General features: G+C 46.8%; 1 protein-coding gene and 1 non-coding gene across 2 annotated transcripts in view; both read left to right on the forward strand.

The window, feature by feature from the left end:
• The window catches only part of LOC115105094 (neuropilin-1a), a 79,700-nt gene that overhangs the window by 33,569 nt on the left and 21,070 nt on the right, over positions 1–25,061 (forward strand). Inside the window, 5 exon segments of the mRNA XM_029626695.2 lie at positions 525–752; positions 4,283–4,438; positions 7,364–7,530; positions 20,620–20,775; positions 22,773–22,917. Of these exon segments, the coding sequence (XP_029482555.2) occupies positions 525–752; positions 4,283–4,438; positions 7,364–7,530; positions 20,620–20,775; positions 22,773–22,917 (852 nt within the window).
• Positions 8,529–8,605, forward strand: trnat-ugu (transfer RNA threonine (anticodon UGU)). Its single transcript has one exon. It is a non-coding gene; the product is annotated as a tRNA-Thr (tRNA).

Consider the following 25,061-nt stretch of genomic DNA (forward strand, 5'->3'; position numbering starts at 1 on the left):
TGTGTGTTTGTGTCCGGGTGCATGTTCATTCCGCCCCATGCTGGTGATTGAGGCTTTTCTATGATGTTTATACTCACTCTGGCTAGATGTTACAGCAGCAGCAGATTCAACACACACACACACACACTGAGGGATGCAGAAGTGGGAAGTCAACGACAGAAAGAGAATAAGAAGTTGAGAGAGAGAAGGGAGGAGTGGTGTATATTCTCCAGCCTTTGGTCTGTCGGCGGCCCATTGAATGAATGACAAACATGTTAAGGTGGTCTCAGTGCCATAAAGCACCACTTCAAAGCACCAGCTGGCTCACAGAGCTTCTCAACCCACAAAACAAGACACTCTAAAGTATCCCTTTGTGTATCCTCTATATTTCTGTCTTCTTTCCATCCTCTATCGCTCTTTCTCTTAAACCTTTCTTCAACCTTTCTTTCTTTCCTTCTTTCTCAGTTGCAAAATAGATGTCAAAGCCCTGGATTAATAAACGGATATATCAATTCAAAATCTCTATTTGCCTCTCCTCCTCTCAGGTCCGGAATGTTCCAGGAACTTCACGTCTAACAGCGGGGTGATAAAGTCACCTGGTTTCCCGGAGAAGTATCCCAACAACCTGGACTGCACCTTCATGATCTTCTCCCCCAAGATGTCCGAGATCATCCTGGAGTTCGAGAGCTTCGAGCTGGAGCCTGACACCACTCCTCCCACCGGGGTCTTCTGTCGATACGATAGGCTAGAGATCTGGGACGGCTTCCCTGGAGGTGAGCCACAGTCAAATATCTGGTCAGATATAGTATCTTTGTTAGCATTAGTATTATACACTATGGTAATATAAACACACTGAATAGGACTGATGAATGTGGACTGGACACATAGCTTAGTCATCATGGCTCAATGCCAAACCGTACTCCCTTCCTTCCCGTACAGTCACCTATTGTGTTGGGGGAGTTGTTTATGTTTGTCAATTGGGAGAAGGCCTGGTATGTAGACAAGGGTGGTACTCCACCCTACTGTTGACCAATCAGCAGTGGACTTTCCCCTGTCCAGAAACAACCTAAACTCTTTGTCTAGGTTGGGATTTAGTTGTTGTTTCTCACTGAGTTTAAAATGGCTTTGAACAGTGTCAGACTTGCTTCAGGTATGATATAGAAGGTGTATAAATTCTCCAAAAAGAACCGTGTTGATTAAACAGGCTGTGAAGACCTCGTGGGCTCAGTCCATGTCACATAATTAGTACTTTTATTTGAATCCCTCGGTGAAACGCATCAACAACACTGACATCTCTGATAAACAACAGAGACGTTGAAATGAAACTACCCTCTCTCAGGAACACAAGTTTATTCTGAATATGAAATTCTGAAACCTTTATTTAACACTCTCAGAATAAGTGTTTCTTATTCCTGTCTGAGCGCAAATAATGTTTCCATTGAAAACAAAGAAAATATATAGCCAACCACAGCAATGTCTTCTCTCTTGTCGTTTGGGGGTCTAAAATCTGGAAATAACAACGTAACACTTCTCACATCCAGAGTAATTGGGTGTGTGAGACAGCAGGGTCTGAAGCATGGGAGGGGCAGTAGAGGCAGAAGGCCATGGAGGAGACAGAGGAGACGTAGGGGGAGGTTGGGGGCTGTGCTGTGTGTCAGGCCCTGTCTGATGAGGGCTGGGCACAGTACCTGTGGTGCCTTTTAGATCAGTGGTGCATTAGCACAGAAGGCTGGAGGCACACTCCTCCCCCCTCCCTCCCTCCCTCCCTCCCTCCACCTCCCCTCCTCTCTCCTCCCCCTCTCTCTTCCCTACTTCTCCCCTCCCTCCATCTCCCCTCCTTTCTCCTCCCCCTCTCTCTTCCCTGCTTCTCCCCCTCTCTCCCTCTCCCCTCCTCTCTCCTCCCCCTCTCAATCTCTCCTCCTCTCTCCTCCCCCTCTCTCTTTTCCACTCCTCCCCATCCCTCCATCTCCCCTCCTCTCTCCTCCCCATCCCTCCATCTCCCATCCTTTCTCCTCCCCATTCTCTCTTCTCCACTCCTCCCCCTCTCTTCTCCACTCCTCCCTCCCACTCCCTCCGTCTCCCCTCCTCTCTCTTCCCCCCTTTCTCTTCCTTACTCCTCCCCCTCCCTCCATCTCCCCTCCTCTCTTCTCCCCCTCTCTCTTCCCTACTCTTCCCATCTCCCATCCTCTCTCCTCCTCTCTCCCCCTCTCTCTTCCCTACTCCTCCCATCTCCCCTCCTCTCTCCTCCCACCAGGACCATAGAGACATGCAGAGACACAGAGTTCACAACAGAGCATTTAACATTTTCATAGTGCCGTTGAGTCATGCAGATCATTTAGGAGATGCCCCCCCACCACCACCACCACACACACCAGGCCATCCTACACTGGATGGTAGAGGAGTAATGCCCTTCCCCCTAAACCCCAGTTCATACACCCCCCTTCTGTGTTATAATGCTGAATCTGAGCCATCAGACCCTGTCCTGGTGAACCCCCTCTCCCTTTCATCTGTGTGTCTGGATGTAAGGCCTGGTTGTACATGGCATGTCAGAGTGAGGGGAGGTGATAGGTTGAGAGGGGAGCAGGGCAGCAGCCTGACCTTCACTCACCACTGATCACAGGCTTACTAATCAGAGATAAGCACCAGGCCTCCAGACCTGCTTAACATCTAGACAGAGGAACACACACACACACACACACACACACACACACACACACAATGTGTCACAAACTAATTTAAAGTGCTCAGTGGAGTGTGTCCTGGTTTCACTTTTATTGCATTCTTTTCTTTTGACATTCTCTTATTCCCTTTTTTCCCTTTCTCTCCATTTCTTTCCTCTTTTTCTCAGTGGCTTTTGAGAACTCTCTCCACTGAGGCCAGACCATACCCACCTCAACACTAAACCAGGCCAGACCATACCCACCTCAACACTAAACCAGGCCAGACCATACCCACCTCAACACTAAACCAGGCCAGACCATACCCACCTCAACACTAAACCAGGCCAGACCATACCCACCTCAACACTAAACCAGGCCAGACCATACCCACCTCAACACTAAACCAGGCCAGACCATACCCACCTCAACACTAAACCAGGCCAGACCATACCCACCTCAACACTAAACCAGGCCAGACCATACCCACCTCAACACTAAACCAGGCCAGACCATACCCACCTCAACACTAAACCAGGCCAGACCATACCCACCTCAACACTAAACCAGGCCAGACCATACCCACCTCAACACTAAACCAGGCCAGACCATACCCACCTCAACACTAAACCATGCCAGACCATACCCACCTCAACACTAAACCAGGCCAGACCATACCCACCTCAACACTAAACCAGGCCAGACCATACATACCCACCTCAACACTAAACCAGGCCAGACCGTACATACCCACCTCAACACTAAACCAGGCAAGACTGCACATACCCACCTCAACACTAAACCAGGCCAGACCGTACATACCCACCTCAACACTAAACCAGGCCAGACCGTACATACCCACCTCACCACTAAACCAGGCCAGACCATACCCACCTCAACACTAAACCAGTCTTTGAGAACTCTCTCCACTGTGGCCAGACCGTACATACCCACCTCAACACTAAACCAGGCCAGACCATTCATACCCACCTCAACACTAAACCAGTCTTTGAGAACTCTCTCCACTGTGGGCAGACCGTACATATCCACCTCAACACTAAACCATCACTCACTTAAAAAAGGCCCAGGAATTTATGACTGGTGCAAAACAGACGGAAACCTCGACCTTGTTTCGTCTTAACAAGGAGTCTCTCTCTCTCTCTCTCTCTCTCTCTCTCTCTCTCTCTCTCTCTCTCTCTCTCTCTCTCTCTCTCTCTCTCTCTCTCTCTCTCTCTCTCTCTCTCTCTCTCTCTCTCTCTCTCTCTCCATGCCTTAGTGAAAACCCTCTCTGGTCTTACACTAATACAGCCCCAGGTTTTAGGTCCTGCTCATAGCTTCATCAACACACTAGTTCTCTCACCTCCGTTGGGGGGTGTATGTGTTTATTGTGTATGAAAACCCATGTGACAGGCCTAGGGCAAGCAAATACTGACTTAACTCCTAACTTTACACACACTCCCACCTTCAGCTGTGACCTTGGTAACTGACAATCTCCCTCTCTCTCTCTCTCTCTCTCTCTCTCTCACTCTCTCTCTCCTTCCCTCTCTTTTTTCCCTCTCTACCCCCTATCTCCCCACCCTCTCTCTCTCTCCCCTTTCCCCCCTCTCCCTCTCTCCCTCCCTCCTTCCCCTTCTCTCTCTCTCCAGTTGGTCCGTACATTGGGCGGTACTGTGGTCAGAACACCCCTGGTCGTATCATCTCTTATACGGGCATCCTGGCCCTGATAATCAACACAGACAGTGCCATCGCCAAGGAGGGATTCTCTGCCAACTTCACTGTGTTGGAACGGACCGTGCCAGAAGGTAGGTGACTGTCTATCATCAATGGTCCGATTACAATGAGAGATGCATTATTTTTAACTGTCTACTAGGATAAAATGTTTAAAAAAAGATCTACATTTAGCATTTGCTAAAATGACCTTTCACCATGAATGATAAAGCTACAATCTCTGTACATACTGACACTACCATACACCCCTCCCTACATATGAGGGGTGGTCCCTGTTCCACTGCCACACGTGCAGTTTAATGTGGGACTAAAGTCAGTTAATAAATCATCAGCTCCCAGTCTTTTCATTAAGGAGATGTGATACAAGGCATGGGCCATCTCCCCCAGTTTACGAGGCCTGACTTCAACACAGTGGGCTGTGGGGGCAGAGACACCGGGGGTGGACAGTGCCTCACCAGCCCCTCCAAACAGTCCTCTTCGTCCTGGGGCACGGCCCCAATGACCCCAATTTGAGAAATGCTCCGGCTAAACATTTCATTGATGAAACACAACCACCTCGAAGCCCATAAATCTTTCCACAAGCCACCCCTCCAGTCATTCCTTCTCCCCCCCCCCCCCCCCTCCGTCGGGTTGTTATGGCGATGACTGGTGTTAAAAAAACACTAATCATCCCAGATGGTGCTAGGTCCCCCGTGGGGAGTAGTGATATGCATGTGTGCTGAGGTCCCTAGATAGACTCAGAGCCTGAGCACAGCCGCATACAGCGATGACTGCCTGTGTCACTAGTCCCTATAGTCCCTACAGCTCAGCACCATGGCAACGTAAACATAACATGTGTTCAGACTGAACACTAATCCACCAGTATTACATTTATTAGATAGGGACAGATACAATCAAAACACTAATCCACCAACATGAACTCATCAAGTCACTGCATTATTTGACATCTGTCGTACTTACCTAATTATGCAGTTGGCAGCTTTACGACCTGGCTGAATGGATCCTCATATCAGAGAGACGGAAGATCAAGTCTCTGACAGTTTTTATCCACTGTGGTGCTCTAGTAGGAATGTATTATTACGCCCTTTGATGTATAATCTATGGGTTTTCCTTTTTACCCCGTACATAATATAAGACTTGTACACTTCAGTCGAGAGGGGGTTTTGTAGGATGGATAAGGTGTTGCTTTGATGGTGATGAAGCAGGCTTGTCTCCTCTCCCTGACAGCCCTGATTTAGGCTGCATAGGGCTCTGGTCAAAAGTAGCGCACTCTAAATGGAATAGGGTGCCATTTGGAACACTTCCCGACTATCTCCCTGATCCCCCAGCGCCACACTCCACGGAATGGGCTGCTGCTTAAAACGCAGGCTGATAGCTTATAGCTGATAGCAGCACACATGATCACATTTACCTCAGGGCTGAAAACCAGAGACTCTTTGTTTACAGTCAGAGGGCAGATAGAAGTTCAACTGGGTCTGGTTGATGTTTATGGAGAGATTCAGATTCCTCCTCCAACATAAGAAGAAGAAGAAGGGGTCTTTCAGAGAGGAGAAGAAAAGAGTGGAATGTGATATATATATATTTTTCCCCTCATCTTTGCATCTCTCTCTCTCTCTCTCTCTCTCTCTCTCTCTGCAGTAGTGAGTAAGGTATAGGGTATGCAGCAGTCAGGGACTGTCTATGAGCTAAAACAGATGGTCTCTCCATCTGCTTGACGCTGAACAACGCTGATTTACACAATACGTAACTGTGTGTGCCTGCCTTAATGTGTGTGTGTGTGAGATGTGTGTGTGTATGTGTATGTATGTGTGTGTGTGTGTGTGTGTGTGTGTGTGTGTGTGTGTGTGTGTGTGTGTGTGTGTGTGTGTGTGTGTGTGTGTGTGTGTGTGTGTGTGTGTGTGTGTGGGGATGTGGGGATGTGGGTGTAGGTGGGTGGGTGACTAGAGACAGCAGGGTCAGACTGGGGCCAGGGTCCGAGCCTGACCCTGGGGGTCATAGGGTCAGCGTCTAGACAACTCCGCTACATATGGGACTCCAGGGAATGGCGAAAGAAGAGCTCACCTCTTGACCTGGCCGGTGGTTGTATACTTACACACACGCACGCGAGCGCGCGCGCACACACACACACACACACACACTGGCTGACCCTGGACGGTAGCACCATGTCAACATAAACAAGGAGATGCCCTCTATCCTGGTTGGGACAGGGCATTCTGGGAGATTTACGGCCCAGAACACCGACAATAAACGTGCCCTAACACCCCGAGGGACAACAATATTAGGAAATGTGCACCATGTGCGAAACACATAAACTGCCTACAGGGAACTTTAAAGGAGAGATGAACCAGCGCCAGAGGAAAAACTACTAGCTCAACTTTAATGCATAATAGTTTCTCTTTTCCGATTACAGGTTACAGTGAACTTAGCCCTACACTGAATGTTTTATGACTAAAGCTTTATGTCTTGATGTAGCACCACACTTTCACTGTGCTTGCCTTCCATTTTAAGCCTCTGTGTGTGGTAGTGGGAGAGAGGAACCGGAAGCAAGGAGCTGCTGAGCTGAGGCGGCACTGATGTGGCTCTTTATTCCGGCCACCAGAGTACCAGCCCAGACCCTGCCACTGAGTGTCCCTCTCCCCAGGGACCAGCTCTGTTTTGGGGGTTGATGTGTGCTCTGGCCTTGTTGCTTTCAGCTCTAAATTTACACAATCTCTCTCTCCCCTTCTTTCCCACCACTTCTCTCTCTCTCTCTCTCTCTCTCTCTCTCTCTCTCTCTCTCTCTCTCTCTCTCTCTCTCTCTCAATCTCTCTCCCTCTCTCTCTCTCACTACATCTGTCTCTCTCTCCCTCTCTCTCTCTCTCTCTCTCTCTCTCTCTCTCCCCTTCTTTCCCACCACTTCTACCTCTCTCTCTCTCTACCTCTCTCTCGCTCTCTCTCTACCTCTCTCTCGCGCTCTCTCTACCTACATCGCTCTCTCTCTTTCTCTGTCTCTCTCTCAGACTTTGACTGTACAGACCCGTTGGGTATGGAGTCAGGGGAGATAGCATCAGAGCAGATCGTAGCTTCGTCCCAGTACAACCCTGGCTGGTCCCCGGAGCGAGCCAGACTCAACTACTATGAGAACGCATGGACACCAGGAGAGGACAACAACAAAGAGTGGATACAGGTACAGTCTGCACCATAAGCACAAAGTCAAATATAACATTCTGCAGATGCTTTTATCCAAAGCGTGCATACATATTCTTATGGATGGCCTCAGCCAATCTTAGCGTGGCTAGCACCATGCTGTACCAACTGGGCCACGCGGGACCGCCATGTGTCCCAAAGTCATCATAGAATTTCTCAAAGGTGGCTAATGTCTCATCATAAATAAGTGAAGAGAAAGGGTGTGTTTATAGCAGTAAAAAAAAAAAGTTCATTACCATGTAAGTAATATGGTAGCTGTAACTTTTCCAAAGTCATCCACTCAAAGCTGCTTGAAGACAAAACAACCACAGGCTTTTTACAAGTCTTATTGAAGCTGAATTACTGTCTGTACCCGTGTGTGTCCAAAATGGCACCCTATTCCCTATGTCGCGCCATTTGGGACTCAGATCCAGAGTGGTGACTATAGTGGAGTTGACTCTCCTTCCTGGTCCAATCCCAGAAGTCTGTCTGCTCTGAGGACACCGCTGTGGCATGCTGGGTACATCTTTTAAGGTGATCCAGAAATCTGGTGATTAATTTATGCTTCCTGTGGAACTCCAGGCTAGCTGTGCATTCCAGACACTCCACAAAGTCTCTCTCTCTCTCTCTCTCTCTCTCTCTCTCTCTCTCTCTCTCATATCCGCTGTGGTTACTGCCCCGGGGGACATTTCCACCAACACACACGCATGGTTATCATAGGGTTTTACTGTACTGCATGTGTGCTGGGATCTGCATTAACATTCACAGACAGAGAACTTAATATGAAAAGACTGGAGCTCTGTATCTGATCCCAAAGGCACTGCTATGTCACATACCCTAGAGCCTGTTATTGTGTTGAAGCGGTTACCCCACTGACCCAACCATACACTACATTACCTATACAAGTTATTTTATGATAGTCCGTCCACGCCTCGCTGAGAAGTTGAAAGTTTGCCTCGACTGTACGTATGTAGTCCTCAAGAGGCTTTATAATAGTCCACTGGTGTGGCTCAGTTGGTAGAGCATGGTGCTTGTAATGCCAGGGCTGTGGGTTCAATTCCCACGGGGGACCAGTATGAAAATGTACTGAAATGTATGCTCTTGCTCAGGATCAGAGCATCTGTTAAATGTAAAGCTGGCTTGGAGACAGATATTTTAGGTTTTCCTAAAATATTAGGTTTTCCTTATTGCTATGAAAATATTGTCCTGAGGGCCCCTGTTGCCCCTTCCAGACTAATTGAATTCAAGGAGTGGGAGTGTGTTTTGTTTTTGTGTGTGTATGTCTGTGGAGGAGGCCCTTGGCTCTGTGCTCTGTGGGGGAGTGGGAGGAGAGCCCTGGGCCTGGCAGGGGCCCATTGTACTGGAGAGAAACCAACGCCTGTGCCCTAAATGACACCCTATTCCCTATACAGTAGTGCACTACTTTTGACTAGGACCCATATAGTAGTGCTCTGGCAAAAAGTAGTGCCATTTGGGATGCATACACACACTCCCGTCCCAGACTACTTCCTGCAGCAGTTCCTGTAGAGGAGAGGGTTAAAGTTGTGTGACGTTGATTGTCCCTCAGAGGGGAAGTTACACAGTTAAGCCCTAAGATGTTGCATCTATTGGGACATAGAGGAGGTCAATGATTGACAGAACACAGGTTCATACTGGCACAAATTCATTGTCATGGGTCCTACCAGGTCTGGACATAACCTGTGAGTTTGACCAGAGAGCTATGACCATAGAGATCCTATGGCTTAGTTTCATCAACAATCAAGATGCAATCATGATTGATAAGTGGAAGGATAAGCAGTTTCTAAGAAATACTGTAGATACTATGGTCTTGTCCTTTCCCAGTGTTGCTAGATTCAGCCTATGTGTCCTGAGAGACTTAATTCAGTGGGAATCTGACTCAAATACCTATTTGTGTTAATGAGGACTTATTTAAAACCAGCCTTTTAAACCAAGTGGGCCGTTCTGCTCTGTACTGTTCTGTTCTTCACTGTCTTTCTCTCCTAATGAACGTCTGAATGTGTCTCTCTCCTGCTGTGCTGATTCCAGAGCAAAAGAACAACGATTTGGCAACTGTTCAGAATCCTCAATAGAGTATTGATTATGCTATGGTTTTTATTTATTTCTTTAAAAGTGCACTAATTTCATAGTGTAGAGAATCATTGTACCATCTAAACCGCTGAGACATATATTTTCCATCACCCATCATGTTGTATTTTTTTGCTGTTTGAAGCTGGAGTACAAAACCAAAAGTGAAAGACGCAAAACCGAAACTTAAGAAAGGGAAGCATAGAAATAGCGCACATAGAACAGATCTACGGCTTCTTAGACTTTCTTTCCATTCGAATGACAGATCTATAGCTCACATTTCTATGTGAATTTGGTCAGGTTGCCTAAAAAGTGACATATTGCAGCTTTAATTTGTATTCAGCAGTAAAATACAGCAAGATAAAAAGGGGATATTCTCTGTTGGGCGCTCCAACGCCAGATGACAAAGAAGTGGATGCCCGGCACGTTTGTTTCTACGGTAACAAAGAGTGAATTCCGTGTTGGTATGGTGTGTAATTTATAATTTCTTGAAATCTTTGCCACTGCGCATATGCCCTCCCTGAGCTCATGAAGAGAGAGAAGTTTCATTATAACAAGTGTTATTAAAAGAATGGGGTTCTTCATTTCTCTTTCATTAAGATTGTCTGAGGGAGGGAGCAGCAGCAACAACAATCTCCCCATCGTTAATGGCAGGCGCACTCACGGCACCACGAGACAAATCATCCCTCACGCCTGTTAGATGGATATCAATTCATTATTCATTTAATTAATTCTCTGTATGCAATTTGCACCAGACGGTTTTATTAGCTATTCATGACAGGCAGTGGGGTTTGAGGGGTTGATATCTCAGGCATATTTCTTCTCTGCCTATAGTTTATTCAGATAACATATATCTAGAGCTGGATAGCGTAGGTTTGTCAACTATTTTAATGCTGCCTCTCATGTTAATGTATTGAGATGAGGAGCAGGGCAACATGGTGGGGTTTCTCCTTCTGTTAATTAGGCTGGTGGGGTTTCTTATGGCTTAGCACGGAGCTCTGGTGGGTTAGCTATTCATCACACTCTATTGTCCCAGAGGAACAGTCCTTTGGTGTTTGTGTGTGTGTGTGTGTGTGTGTGTGTGTGTGTGTGTGTGTGTGTGTGTGTGTGTGTGTGTGTGCGCGAGCACACGTGTGTGTGCATGCCTAAATGCGTGTGGGTAGGTGGACAGGCGACCTTTGAGGCTTCTCACATCCACCAGGAAGTGTATTTATAATCGTTAGATAGCTATTCCCCTTTCCATTCCCATGTCAGCCACGTCTAGAGGGAGGTACAGTGAATATCTACCTTTGTGGATCCTCCATCTGTTTGAAGCCCCCAGAAGGGTAATGGTATGGATGTATGTAGCAGCAGGTTGCTGTGATGATGAATGAACTCACCTTTAGCCAGATAGTGTATTTTTGGGTTGGTTCCAGTAGGAAGACCTGAATGGTGCGCGATCGGCCTGGTTCCAATAGGAAGACTTGAATGGTGGGTGACGGACCTGGTTTGAATAGGAAGACCTGAATGGTGGGTGACGGACCTGGTTCCAATAGGAAGACCTGAATGGTGGGTGACGGACCTGGTTCCAATAGGAAGACCTGAATGGTGGGTGACGGACCTGGTTCCAATAGAAAGACCTGAATGGTGGGTGACGGACCTGGTTCCAATAGGAAGACCTGAATGGTGGGTGACGGACCTGGTTCCAATAGGAAGACCTGAATGGTGGGTGACGGACCTGGTTCCAATAGAAAGACCTGAATGGTGGGTGACGGACCTGGTTCCAATAGGAAGACCTGAATGGTGGGTGACGGACCTGTTTCCAATAGGAAGACCTGAATGGTGGGTGACGGACCTGTTTCCAATAGGAAGACCTGAATGGTGGGTGACGGACCTGGTTCCAATAGGAAGACCTGAATGGTCGGTGACGGACCTGGTTCCAATAGGAAGACCTGAATGTTGCGTGACGGACCTGGTTCCAATACGAAGACCTGAATGGTGGGTGACGGACCTGGTTCCAATAGGAAGACCTGAATGTTGGGTGACGGACCTGGTTCCAATACGAAGACCTGAATGGTGGGTGACGGACCTGGTTCCAATACGAAGACCTGAATGGTGGGTGACGGACCTGGTTCCAATAGGAAGACCTGAATGGTGGGTGACGGACCTGGTTTGAATAGGAAGACCTGAATGGTGGGTGACGGACCTGTTTCCAATAGGAAGACCTGAATGGTGGGTGACGGACCTGGTTTGAATAGGAAGACCTGAATGGTGGGTGACGGACCTGTTTCCAATAGGAAGACCTGAATGGTGGGTGACGGACCTGGTTCCAATAGGAAGACCTGAATGGTGGGGGACGGACCTGGTTCCAATAGGAAGACCTGAATGGTGGGTGACGGACCTGGTTCCAATAGGAAGACCTGAATGGTGGGTGACATACTAGGAGGAAATACTTTCACCCGTACAGTACATTTGGCCCTCTGACTGAGGGAGGACAGCTATATTTTTGGAGGACATTCACGTTGTCTCCGACCTGAAAACAAAAGCGTAGGGAAGATTTCCTGGTCCCCCTGGGACACTGACGACACACACACATATACACACAGACACACACGCACACTTCGACGCTGACGCCATGAGGAATGGGCTCTGTCAGGAAAGGAGATAGAGTGGGAGAGAGGTTTTCCCTAGGCCTGAGTGATGCCATAAAAGCAAGATGGCATCACAGAGTCTAACATCTTGCCTCAGACAGCAACCATTGATCTCACACACACACACACACACACACACACACACACACCATGAATAATACATGCTGTCCCTGAGAGAGAAAGTCAATACCTGAAATCATTTCTGTCGTCTATCACATAAGGATAAGATACAGTTTATTCATAATATTGTTCTTTACTGATGAGTTCAATGGTAAATGTTCTCCATATCTGTAGGATTTATTGGCGAACAGGTTATAGCCATAATTATCCATCTTGCGTCATAAGTGCATTATCGGTATTTACAGCATGATCTGTTTTATCTTACACACATCTCGCCGACAACCTAATGATTTAATCGTAAGTAAAGTTCTGGAGACAAAAAGAGAGCGGCCCTTCTCTCTAAGCACTCTGGGAAAGGATGTTGACTTTAATCTTGTTTGTTAGGAGAAAACCAGTTGATGAAAGAGCAGAAAATTAAAAACAATGTTTTCATAAAACTGCCCTAATCTCACTCATTTGGCTTTGGCCCAGTAAAGTCACCAAGTGCAACAGGAAGTAATTATATGTTAACATATGGCTGCATGGAGGAAGGCCATGTCTTTCCCCATGGAAACCGCTAGTACGCAGGCACACAGTGGTGGAAAAAGTACTCTAGTTTCATACTTGAGTAAAAGTAAAGATACCTTAATAAAAATGGCTCAAGTAAAAGTGAAAGTATCCCAGTAAAATACTACTTGAGTAAAAAAAAATATATATATATATATACTTAGGTATGAAAAGTAAATGTAATTGCTAAAATATACTTAATATCAAAAGTAAATCATTTCAAACCAGATGGCACAATTGTTTATTTTTTTTAATTTACAGATAGCCAGGACCACACTCCAACACTCAGTAGTCATTTACAAACAAAGCATTTGTGTTTAGTGAGTCCGCCAGATCAGTAGAGTACAGATACACCCCAAACAACTACGTACCTTACACCACTGCATACGCACGTGCACACACGCACGCACACACACACACACACTCACTCTCTAGCCTGCACTAATTTTACAAAGAAAAACAGGTTAAATTCCACTTTTCCAGCCATCAGCCATCAAACAAACACTAATTACTGACTTCCCTGAAAACATTGTCTGCTTCCCAAATGTACTAAACTACTTGTGACCAGGTTCCATAGGGCTCTGGTCAAAAGTAGGGCACTATGTAGGGAATAGGGTGCCATTTGGGATGCAGACATTGCCTCAGCTCTCCAGCCGTTTATCCAGGTCCAGGGAGAAAAGGAAGGAGAGAGAGAGAGAGAAAAGAGAGAGAGGGGAGGAAGAGGGAGTAAGGCAGTGCTGGGCTATGGGCTCATGTCAGCCACTAAAACAACTTGCTCAGCCATATCCTGTTTTCCTATGGACCCACACGGCCCCGTACAGCGGTCAACAGCCGTCCAAATGTGTTTTCAATTATCCATGGTCAGTGGGATGAAGGATAGAATAGGATAGAATAGAAATGAAGGATCGAAATGTTTAGCACTCTCGGCGTATGTCCCATATGTCTCCACATTCCCTACCTAGTGCACTAATTTTGACAGGGGCCCTATGTGGGAATAGGGAAATGGGTGCCATTTGGGACGCTTGCTCCTCTCCATTGTCTTTGTCAATGAGAGCTCTTCAAGCTGCTGGGACTGTCTTGTCATCATGCCAAAGGAGGAGTAATTAGAATAATGGGCTTGTAATTAACATCAGCTTCTCTCTGTTGATGAAGTCTGGCTAAAAGAAAGTGGAAGGAGACCGCGATTTGGCTGCCCTGTCAGATCTACTGTACGGTTAAAGCCCCCGACTCCAGACGACACACCGGTGTTTGAGCCCTGTCTGGGCCCCTCTGTCTGTGTCCATCTACCTTCATACTGTACTGTCATTAGAAAAAAAATCCACTGTACAGTATCTATGCCTGTCAGCCTCTTGACTGAAACATGCTGTTACTGTATCATAGTGGTCATCCACAGACAAGGCTGCTCCATATCCTGTACCAGGCTTGTCACTGACATGTCCTGATGAAGTCATTCTCTAGTCAGTTCCTTCCTGAGGTCTCGTTGCTTTGTTTCCTGAAGGACGGTGGTCATTAGTCAGTCATCTGTGGTAACAGTGTAAGCAACCATGGAGGTCATTGTGGTTCCCTCCCAAATTCGCTATTAAGTGCACTGTTTTTGACCAGGGCCCAAAATAGTGCACTAAATAGGGGAAGAATGTGCCATTTCAGTTGCGCTCTGTGTGTTTAGGGTGATTCAATAGGTAGTAAATCGTTAAAAAAACATTTTTAAAAACACCTGAAAGTAGGCTACTGTCTCAGACTGAAAACTGTAATCATTCCACATCGTCACACCGTCACACGCATGCATGCATGCCCGCAAGCACGCGCACGTGCACGCACACACACACACACACCTTTTATTTTTAGTCATCGTCATACCTTCACCCCACGTTAGACCCACCTCACACATCATCCCTCTTTGTCAGGATAAAATAGATGATCAACCGCTCAGGAAAGACGTGCATAATTTAACGGCACAAATGGCTAAAAATATGCCCGTAATTATGTCAGGTAAACCCTGTGATGAATGGAAGGTCTGAGAAGGAGCTCATAGGTCTCACAGCATTGCAGCGTCTTCGTGGTAATCCAATTTTCGTGAAAGAGGAATGAATTACACTTCAGGCTAATGGACTTTTTTAAAAGCACAAACTAATATTAAAATATAACAGCATCCAGTCAGGTGCTCTACATAGAATTAGAGGAAGAGGCCAACGCTGATGGATCGCTATCTTACACTGTTCAGAAGGACTGTAGCCTGGTCCCAAATCTATTTGTGCTGTCTTGCTAACTCGTATGGTCACTCAAACAGTGACACTGACCATTGGCACCAATGGCAAGACAGCACAAACAGATCTGGGACCAGGCCAGTTTAGAAGTACAGTACCTGAACATGTGAGGTAACTGTTTGTTTGTTCTGGATGGCCACAATCTCCCGAGCCTGAGATCTACTGTAGGAAACCTGAGAGACTATCTCTGTCTGTCTGGTCTATGGCTACCAGCTGGTGTTTGACTTTGAAACACAGCGAGAGAATTCCCCCTCTCTGTGTGGTGATCAGTGATTTTCTGGGTTATTTGTTTTTTGAGAGAGAGAGAGAGAGAGAGAGAGAGAGAGAGAGAGAGACAGACAGACAGACAGACAGACAGACAGACAGACAGACAGACAGACAGACAGACAGACAGACAGACAGACAGACAGACAGACAGACAGACAGACAGACAGACAGACAGACAGACAGACAGACAGACAGACAGAGAGACAGAGAAAGAGAGACAGCGAGAGAGACAGACAGACAGACAGACAGACAGACAGACAGACAGACAGACAGACAGACAGAGAAAGAGAGACAGCGAGAGAGACACACAGACAGACAGAGAGAGAAGGGAAAATGTAGTCTTGTGTTCCCCAGAGTTTCTCGATTATTAATTCAGCCCACACACCAACAGATGGGAAGTCTATTTTTTCCCAGTACACAGTCAGGGGGCAAGGCAGTGAAAGCCCAAACTCTCTGGTACAACTTATTTCATTAAAAACTCCTCATGAAAACTGATTGTAGTATTTTCGCACCAGTTGAATTGTGCGGTAGTTAAACAGTGACAAACGGCTTTTGAAGCTCAACAGTTGTTCTCTGATCTGAACACTGTGTTCCCCTCTCTGCTCCAACCCCACCCCTCGGCTCTGCACAACGCTCACCTGACAGCCACAGAACAATGAGTCAACTGTATCCTCAGACAGTGATCCCAAATGGCCTGACCCTAACCCTATTCCCTATATAGTGCACTACTTTTGACCAGGACCCATGGGACTCTGGTCAAAAGTAGTGCACTATGTAGGGAATAGGGTGCTATTTGTGTTCCGTTGACTCACTCCACTATGGAGTGGATCTGATGACCGGTGGATGATGATTATGTCAATGTCTGACACAGTCTGTGGGGATGATGATGATAAGAGGAACACACACACACAAACACACACACACACACAGTCTGATGTGGTGAAACTCCCTATGTTAATCTAATTGCACCAACAGGCTCAACTGACTGTGGGCCTACAAGGTTGAGCAACGGCATTAATGCTGTTTCTGCTTCTCTGCTTCCATTAGTCAGCGTAATGACTGGATACACACACACACACACACATCAGTAGGCTAGGTGAGAGAACAGAACAGTATTCACCATTCCTTTAGTAGGAATAGGGAAAACTCTGAGAGAAAGAGTGGGAAGACGACAGAGAGAACAGAACAGTATTCACCATTCCTTTAGTAGGAACAGGGAAAACTCTGAGAGAAAGAGTGGGAAGACGACAGAGAGAACAGAACAGTATTCACCATTCCTTTAGTAGGAACAGGGAAAACTCTGAGAGAAAGAGTGGGAAGACGACAGAGAGAACAGAACAGTATTCACCATTCCTTTAGTAGGAACAGGGAAAACTCTGAGAGAAAGAGTGGGAAGACGACAGAGAGAACAGAGGAGAAAGAGACGTGATTCCCCATTCAGCAGGATACTGATGATGTGCTGTAATTGTCTGATTTTCTTAACAGGCCATTTCGTGGGAAAGGGGTGTGTGTGTCCCTGTAGATATGAATTACAACAGGGGACCAGATTGTATTGTGTCATTTGTCTCTGAGTGGGCACCGCTCCAAACACACCCTGTCTTTTCTCGAAAATCACAGTCGTAAAAAAAATAAAGTGAATGAAAATGAGCGTGTTTCTGTAATGTCAGCAGGACGTGGTTATTATACTTGACACTCTTTCAGACAAGGATTACATCACCCATTAATGATGATTCACACGTTTTGCCAATTCACTAAGAGTTCGATAGCAAATAATCTATCACCTAAAAATATATTTTCCTGGCTTTGCTGCACACACCCACACACGCTCCCCCTATTTAAAAAAAGTTCCAACAGCACGTTGGTTCAACTGGTAGAGCAGTTGGGTTTGGGTGAGCTATGCCATCTATTCCTCACACACCCACACACACTGCCCACGCACACTGCCCACGCACACACACACACACACACACACACACACACACACACACACACACACACACACACACACACACACACACACACACACACACACACTGCACACACACACTGCACACACACACACACACACACACACACACACACACACACACACACTGCACACACACACTCCTCCGTGTTAACGAAGTCCCAGCATGAATCATTATACCTCATTGTTTATTTTCTCTCTATTATTCAGCCGTTATTCTTTCAGCTCGCCTGTCCAGTATGCCTGACCCTGGTCTGTTCGCACTGCTGTGGTTCCCTCCTCGGCTCTGACTGAAACAACAAGTCATTAATAAATCATGTGTCTCTCATTAGCACAGCCCTGTTATCATGCTCACGTCTGTGAAATTGATCCAGTCGGTCTCTTCTCTCCTTACGAGGCAACAGCCTTACAAGGCTCTGTCATTCCCATCCTCAGACCCCCAGCAAAGCAGCCCCAGCCGGCTTCTCTTCTCTTCTGTTTTTGATTTTACTGTCTTCCTTTTGTCTCCTTCTGTTCTGTTCTTTCCTCTCCCCACCTCTCCCTCCCCTCTCCTCCCCTGGCAGTACTCAGTGTACTCTCCAGCCATACATTTTTGAACATGCTAAAAGTGGTCCTACGGGATGAATCAGAGCTCTGGCTGTCTGAGTCCACGGTCTGGAGGTACAGGGCAGAACATGGTGATCCGTTGACTTGTCACTGAGTCATAAAGAAACCGTTTGAAGGAGGCAGAAGGAACCATTTAGGCAGCCAACGACACAGCCTAACTGACTGACTCTGAATGTTCATGACTGTTCTCAATTATAGGGCTGGTGATGCTCTAATTCCATTATTCCATTACGGCTAATAAGGGTCCAATCAGGAAGGGGATCCAAGGCCAAGTCATCCCCTTCTCAGTAAGGCACTCTGTCATTGGTCCAGGGCAGCTGTGAAGCTGATGATGATGATGATGATGATGATAATGATGATGATGAGGAGGAGCAGGATAGACAGCAGGAGGAGGAGGACTTGCCTCGCCTCTCCCCACTCCTCTCTCCTTTCCCCCCATCCAGACCACCCTCCATCTGTACTGGCACATTCTTCCTCTCGCACCCAGCCATGCGATGGGGATTGTGAATCGTCTGTTATTAAAAAGGAACGCTCTGAAACAGGGGATTTGGATTCTGTCTCTGTTTATGGGGCTAAAGAAATCGGGCCCTTTTTCCATAAGCCCAGTTGAGCTCCTTGTCTTTTTCTCTCTTTTCTTCAAATCCTCCAGAGCGGGCAGAGAACGGAAGTCATATAGAGACCTTTATTCATGCTCTCCCCATCTGGTTTTATCCTTAGCTTCTGCTCCTGAATACATTTTAAAGTAGACGAATGACAACGGCATTGCCAATGTATTCACTGTGACGCGTGCGTTTGAGAGAGAGAGAGAGAGAGAGATAGAGAGAGAGAGAGAGAGAGATAGAGAGACATAGAGAGAGAGAGAGAGAGAGAGAGAGAGAGAGAGAGAGAGAGAGAGAGAGAGAGAGAGAGAGAGAGAGGGAGAGGGAGGGAAGCACTGTTCAAGGCTGTATGGATATCTTTAACATGCACTGTGATGCCTGCATTGGTTGGCTGGTGCTCTCGTCGACTGGTTTTAAAAGGCTGATCTCCCCGGCTTTCCCAAATGGCACCATATTTCCTATGAGCCCTTTTCAAAAGTAGTGCACTATATAGGGAATAGGGTGCCATTTGGGATGAATCATTTGCTGTCACACACATCACATGCTGTAGTTGGTGTGGATTCATTAATCTCCACGAGGCCCCGGCCACAATCCATCAGTCTTAAGCCTCCTCTCAATCCAATATCAAAGCTTCTCTCTCTCTCTCTCTCTCTTCCCACTCTCTCGCTCCTTCTCTCTTTGTCGCTCCCTCTTTTTTTTACCCCTCTCCCTCCCTCCACACAGCACCGTGACGAAGCCAGCAGCCCGTTCCCTTCCCACAACTCCCACACAAACAACCCTTCGTGTGATTGACCCCCATGCGTTTTTTACTTATTAGCCCCAGTGTGGCCAGTCGGAGAGAGAGAGAGAGAGAGGCTATGGCCCGTTAAATACTAACAGTGCAGTGTAACCTCGCCACCCGCTACTGGAGGCCTCTCCTACGTGCCCTCCTCTCCTCCCTCAGTCACCCACCAGTCTTTCCTCTCCTCCTCCTCTGTTCCGGCTGGGGGGGATGAGAGGTGGGGTTTAAGTGGGCTCCATAGGGGCAGCCCAGCAGATGGAATGCAAGTCCAGAGGTGTTGTTTTGGTCTCTCTGCGCGAGGGACTGACGAGCCGAAACAGATCTTCCTGTCTCCTCTCAGAGTGGGGGTCTACCCACGTCTGGACTGCTGAATCAATCCAGACCCAGACAAATAGAGCTCCATCCCTGTTAGACAAGCTCGATGGGACATGGACCAGTCTATTTAAGGGGATCCATGGGGAGATGGGGGGGGGTTCAGGTCAGGATGTCCTGGTTGTTCAGAGGAGTACGAGTCACACACGGACAGGCAGCTCCAGGAGGATGGGCCTGCTTCTTTCCCGACAGACAGACATACACAGTGAAGGTATAGAGAGAGCATGATGCTAGACAGACAGACACACACACACAAAACACACACACACACACACACACACTGTCCACAGTTCTGATAGAAAACAGTGTAACCGCTCTCTAAGCTCCTTCTCTTTAGTCTGTTCAGCATCACGGTCCTTTCAGCCGTACAGACTCTGTTCTGACTCCCTTCTATCCAATAGGCTCTTGGCCCTGTTCCCCCTGTCTGGCAGCCGGCTCGGGAAAATATAATAACATCAGTAATGTTACAGCAGTTCATGATTACTTTATGAAGCTCAGATTTTTTTTATGCAACCTTGTACTATTTGAAATTCAATCTATATCTCCTGTTTAGAATATTAGGAGGCCAATTCCATTCAATATTCACCTTCATCCAATAAGCTCTTGTCTCCCCATCACAGGAAATGAAGTTGTGGTGTTTTATTAATAGAATATCATTCCATACTTCTGCTGTTTATTACATTCTAGTCATAGTTAAATGAGATGCAGGCTAAAGGTGTTTTCCATTTTTTAAACTCTTTTATGTCATCAGTGTTTGGACTTGCAGAACACTTCTCTTTGCACTAAAACCCAAAGTCTTGCTGTATGTACTGTGTGTGCCATTAGATTTGACTGACCGGTCCCTCTCCCTTCAGGTGGACTTGGGTTTCCTCCGGTTCGTGACGGCCGTCGGAACACAGGGGGCCGTTTCCCAGGAGACCAAGAAGACCTACTGGGTCAAGTCGTACAAGGTGGACGTCAGCTCTAACGGAGAAGACTGGATCACCCTGAAGGAGGGTTCAAAACAGAAGGTAAGAGAGATTACTCTTCGCCCACTCTGTACCCCACTGCCTACCACTAACGTTGCATGGTATCATAAGCACGTCATCTTTTCCTATACTTCAGCACCGTATGTATTACCGCAGTGATACTCGAATCATGTAGCAAAAGCAGAAGACATGCATCGACACTAGTTGAGACACATTTCTCAGAAGACTTACAGAGCTGTGGCACAATGGCCAACCAGACCCAGAATGCCAGTCATGTAAACTCACAACATATAAATTTTCGTCATTTAGCAGACGCTCTTATCCAGAGCGATATTTCCGTGCTTTCAGCCAGAGTTGAATTGTGCTCTCCTCCTTAGTATTGGCTTGGATCTCTGCTTCAGCCACACAATATCTCAACAAAAGGGGAATGCCCCTGGTCTGGTCTGGTCTGTGTTCCGTTCTGTCTCTGTGGAACAGCGTTTTCTCCATCATACTATTATGCGCTTAGCGTGGTATGCTAATGCATTGTGTGAGAAACGATTTACAGTGCAGTACTACTGCCTCTCTCATAAAGACGCTACAGTAGTCATTTAGTTGGATGAAGTCATTGTTTACTGTGTGTCAGGCTCTGGTATTTGTCTGAAGAAGGAGAGCGTTTGACAAAGCCTTTAATAAACCAGGAGTGACAGGGATGAATGGAATGGGGAGGAGAGAGAGAGAGAGAGAGAGAGAGAGAGAGAGAGAGAGAGAGAGAGAGAGTCTTGACCAGACCAGAGACCAGAGAGTGGCTAACCTAATGATCTGACTGGATCTGACGATCGATCAGTTATCAGCCTGTGAAACAGACCAGAAGGCTCTCTGTCTGTAAACAAACCTCCATTAGTGGGTGTCCACACTCCACGGGCCCATCAAGAGGTTCGTTTGACCAGGCTAAGGATCTGTGGAACCTGTAGGTAGTCACCATTGCGTGTGTGCTACTCACAAGGGCAGCCATGTTTTCCCCATAGCGGCCAGAGCAGCTCTCTTTGTGTCTGTGTCTGTAATATATACCCCCTCCCCCTGCCCCTCAGGCCCAATTATTTTACGACCTCTCCAAAGTACACCGTTTTCTTTTTAAAGCAAGGTGATGTGAAAAGCCCTGTCTCTCAGTTCCGGCCTCTAAAGTGCTTTTGTGAGTAGTAGGTCCTATTTACTAGGTGCTGAGCCTGCAGGTTGAAGCTGTAGTGGGATGGTGATGGTGCTAGCTAGCTGGAAAAAAGCCATTTAATAGTTATTGGTGCGACAGAGGCGCCAGAGAGAGAGGAGCGCCGACCGGCGTGACATATAGGAGAGTGGATGACTCCGTTGACAACCATTACCCAGGAAACAGAGAGAGGGATGAAGGGACAGTGATAGAGAGGCTTTTGAGCAGACTAATGGTCCCGTTGGCCCTGCCTGCTGGCGTTTTAGCGCTGCCTCCGTTCACCTTCACTTTAGCCCAGATGAGCTGTACTGCCACGCAACACACCGCCACTGCTTGGCTAGCACTCTCCTGCCGCGGGGTTAACACCACCGTACCACCGGATGCCTACAGAGTGAGACTTAGCCAGGGTGATGTGTGATGGACTGTAGGGTGTTGTCAGCGTGTGCGTGCGTGTCACAGTTGGATACAACTGTAGGGTGAAGGTGTTTGTATATGGTTGAAATTGCTGCTGGGTCACAATCACAATAGTTGGTGTATTATGAACTGCGGTGAATATGGTTCATATCAAAAACGTAGGATGTTTAAGTATGAAACAGTCGTTTCCATATTCTGTACATGCTCAGGAAATGATACAGTGTATCGTATATTGTCTAAAGACAGTAGCCTAATACGAACAATGAAGGGAGGCTGGCCTGCATATGGCCTGTGCCCCGTCATTGAGCTCTGTTTCTGGAGCACTGTGTGAGGCGAGGCCAAGGCCTCAGTTGGCCCAGTAGGCCTCTCTCCTGGTGGCTCTACTACTACACTAAACCACTAAACAAACTCTGTGAATAATGAACAGCTCCTCTCCTCCCAGGTTTTCCAAGGGAACACCAACCCCACTGAAGTGGCCAGGAAGAGGCTTCCCAAAGCCACGCTCACCCGCTACATCCGGATCCGGCCCGTCGCCTGGGAAACAGGCATCGCTCTGCGCTTCGAGGTGTACGGCTGTAAAATATCAGGTCAGTACCACGGAGATCCCTCTATATCTCTCTGTCTGGCAGCCAGACGCTACTTAGCGTCACTTAGCGTTACATAGGGGCGGCAGGTAGCTTAGTGGTTAGAGCGTTGGGCCAGCAACCAAAAAGGTTGCTAGATTGAATCCCCGCGCTGACGAGGTAAAAATGTGTCATTCTGCTGAGGAACAAGGCAGTTAACCCACTGTTCCTAGGCCGTCGTTGTAAATAAGAATTTGTTCTTAACTGACTTAGTTAAATAAAGGATAAATACATTTGAGGTGTTAGTTTAACATTCAAATGCATGCAAGTCACTGCTGGTGGATGGTATATTGTTTGACCTTTCGGTAAAATGAGTACAGTGCTCCTTTACGATTTGTTTAGGCCTCTCATCGCTCATGTACCTGGGTGATATTTTCCTCCTCATCTAGAAGAGTAGCTGAAATGATTTATTAAGGGACTGTATATAATTTATAATGAGTGATACCTGGATACAGCAACATATCATTGAGGATTTATGGATTGTAGGCGTGTCTGCAAACGTCACTTTGAGCGCGCCAAATCCGACCGAAACAAGAACAGTCACAGACAGAAAACTCTACCAGGGGTTGCTAAAACATCTGTCCTCAAAGCAGTCTTAGCTTGCAGAAACGTACCAACTCTATTGTGTGTGCAGACAAACTGATGCCCTGCATGAACCTCGTCACACCAATGACATCTAGGATCCATATTCACTGCGCGTCTTCCATTATGTTCAGATAATTCAACGGAACACCTTGCGCACTGGAACTCATAACGATACCTGACCACAGCTGTCCTTTCAGCGGGGCGCTCAAATCGCTCAAAATAACCCTCATCAAGATGTGGCCTACATCTAATAGTCCTATGCATCACTTCTTCTTCTTATTATTATTATTACAAATAGAAGAGTATCACCTCTCACAATGGTGCTCATTTAGTAAAGTTAGATCACTGCTGAATATATGTCTCACAAGATCACAAAGTGATTCATTAGTATTTTACATAGCAGATCGGTATATCCAGTACACTACATGACCAAAAGTATGTGGACATGCTTGTCGAATATCTCATTCCAAAATCATGGGCATTACTATGGAGTTGGTCCCCCCCTTTGCTGCTATAACAGCCTCCGCTCTGTGGAGGCTTTCCACTAGATGTTGGAACATTGCTGCGGGGACTTGCTTCCATTCAATCACAAGATCATTAGGGAGGTCGGGCACTGATGTTGGGTGAATAAGCCTGGCTCGCAGAAGGCGTTCCAATTCATCCCAAAGGTGTTCAATGGGGTTGGAATTTGGAAGCACCAAATCGTCTAGAATGTCATTGTATGCTGTAGCATTAAGATTTCCCTACACTTGAACTAAGGGGCCTAGCACGAACTGTGAAAAACAGCCCCAGACCATTATTCCTTCTCCACCAAACTTTACAGTTGGCACTATGCATTGTGTACGGCTGCTCGGCCATGTAAACCCATTTCATGAAGCTCCCGACAAACAGTTCTTGTGCTGAGGTTGCTTCCAGAGGAAGTTTGAAACTTGGTAGTGAGTGTTGAAACCGAGGACAGATTATTTTATACGCGCTAAGCGGTTCAGCACTTGGCGGTCCCGTTCTGTGAGCTTGTGTGTCCTGCCACTTCACGGCTGAGCCGTTGTTGCTCCTAGACGTTTCCACTTCACAATAACAGCACTTACAGTTGACCGGGGCAGCTCTAGCACGGCAGAAATTTGACAAACTGACTTGTTGGAAAGGTGGCACGTTGAAAGTCACTGAGCTCTTCACTAAGGCCATTCTACTGCCAATGTTTGTATATGGAGATTGTATGGCTGTGTGCTCAATTTTTATACACCTGTCAGCAACGGGTGTGGCTGAAATAGCAGAATCTACTAATTTGAAGGGGTGTCCACATACTTTTGTATATATAGTATAATACCATATTGGCCTACTGTAGCATACTGTATGTAGTAGGACTATATTACAGTATGTTACACCAAAAACACCTCCTCAGTCATTTCTTGTCTGAAGCTGAATAGTCCAATATTCTTTCAACAATCATTAAAACTCAACAGTGCACACACTACAGGCTATACTTAGATTGAATCAAAATAGACCTACAAGAAATGCTAATATAG

Source organism: Oncorhynchus nerka, linkage group LG22 (assembly GCF_034236695.1).
Source record: "Oncorhynchus nerka isolate Pitt River linkage group LG22, Oner_Uvic_2.0, whole genome shotgun sequence".
NCBI classification, from domain to species: Eukaryota; Metazoa; Chordata; class Actinopteri; order Salmoniformes; family Salmonidae; genus Oncorhynchus; species Oncorhynchus nerka.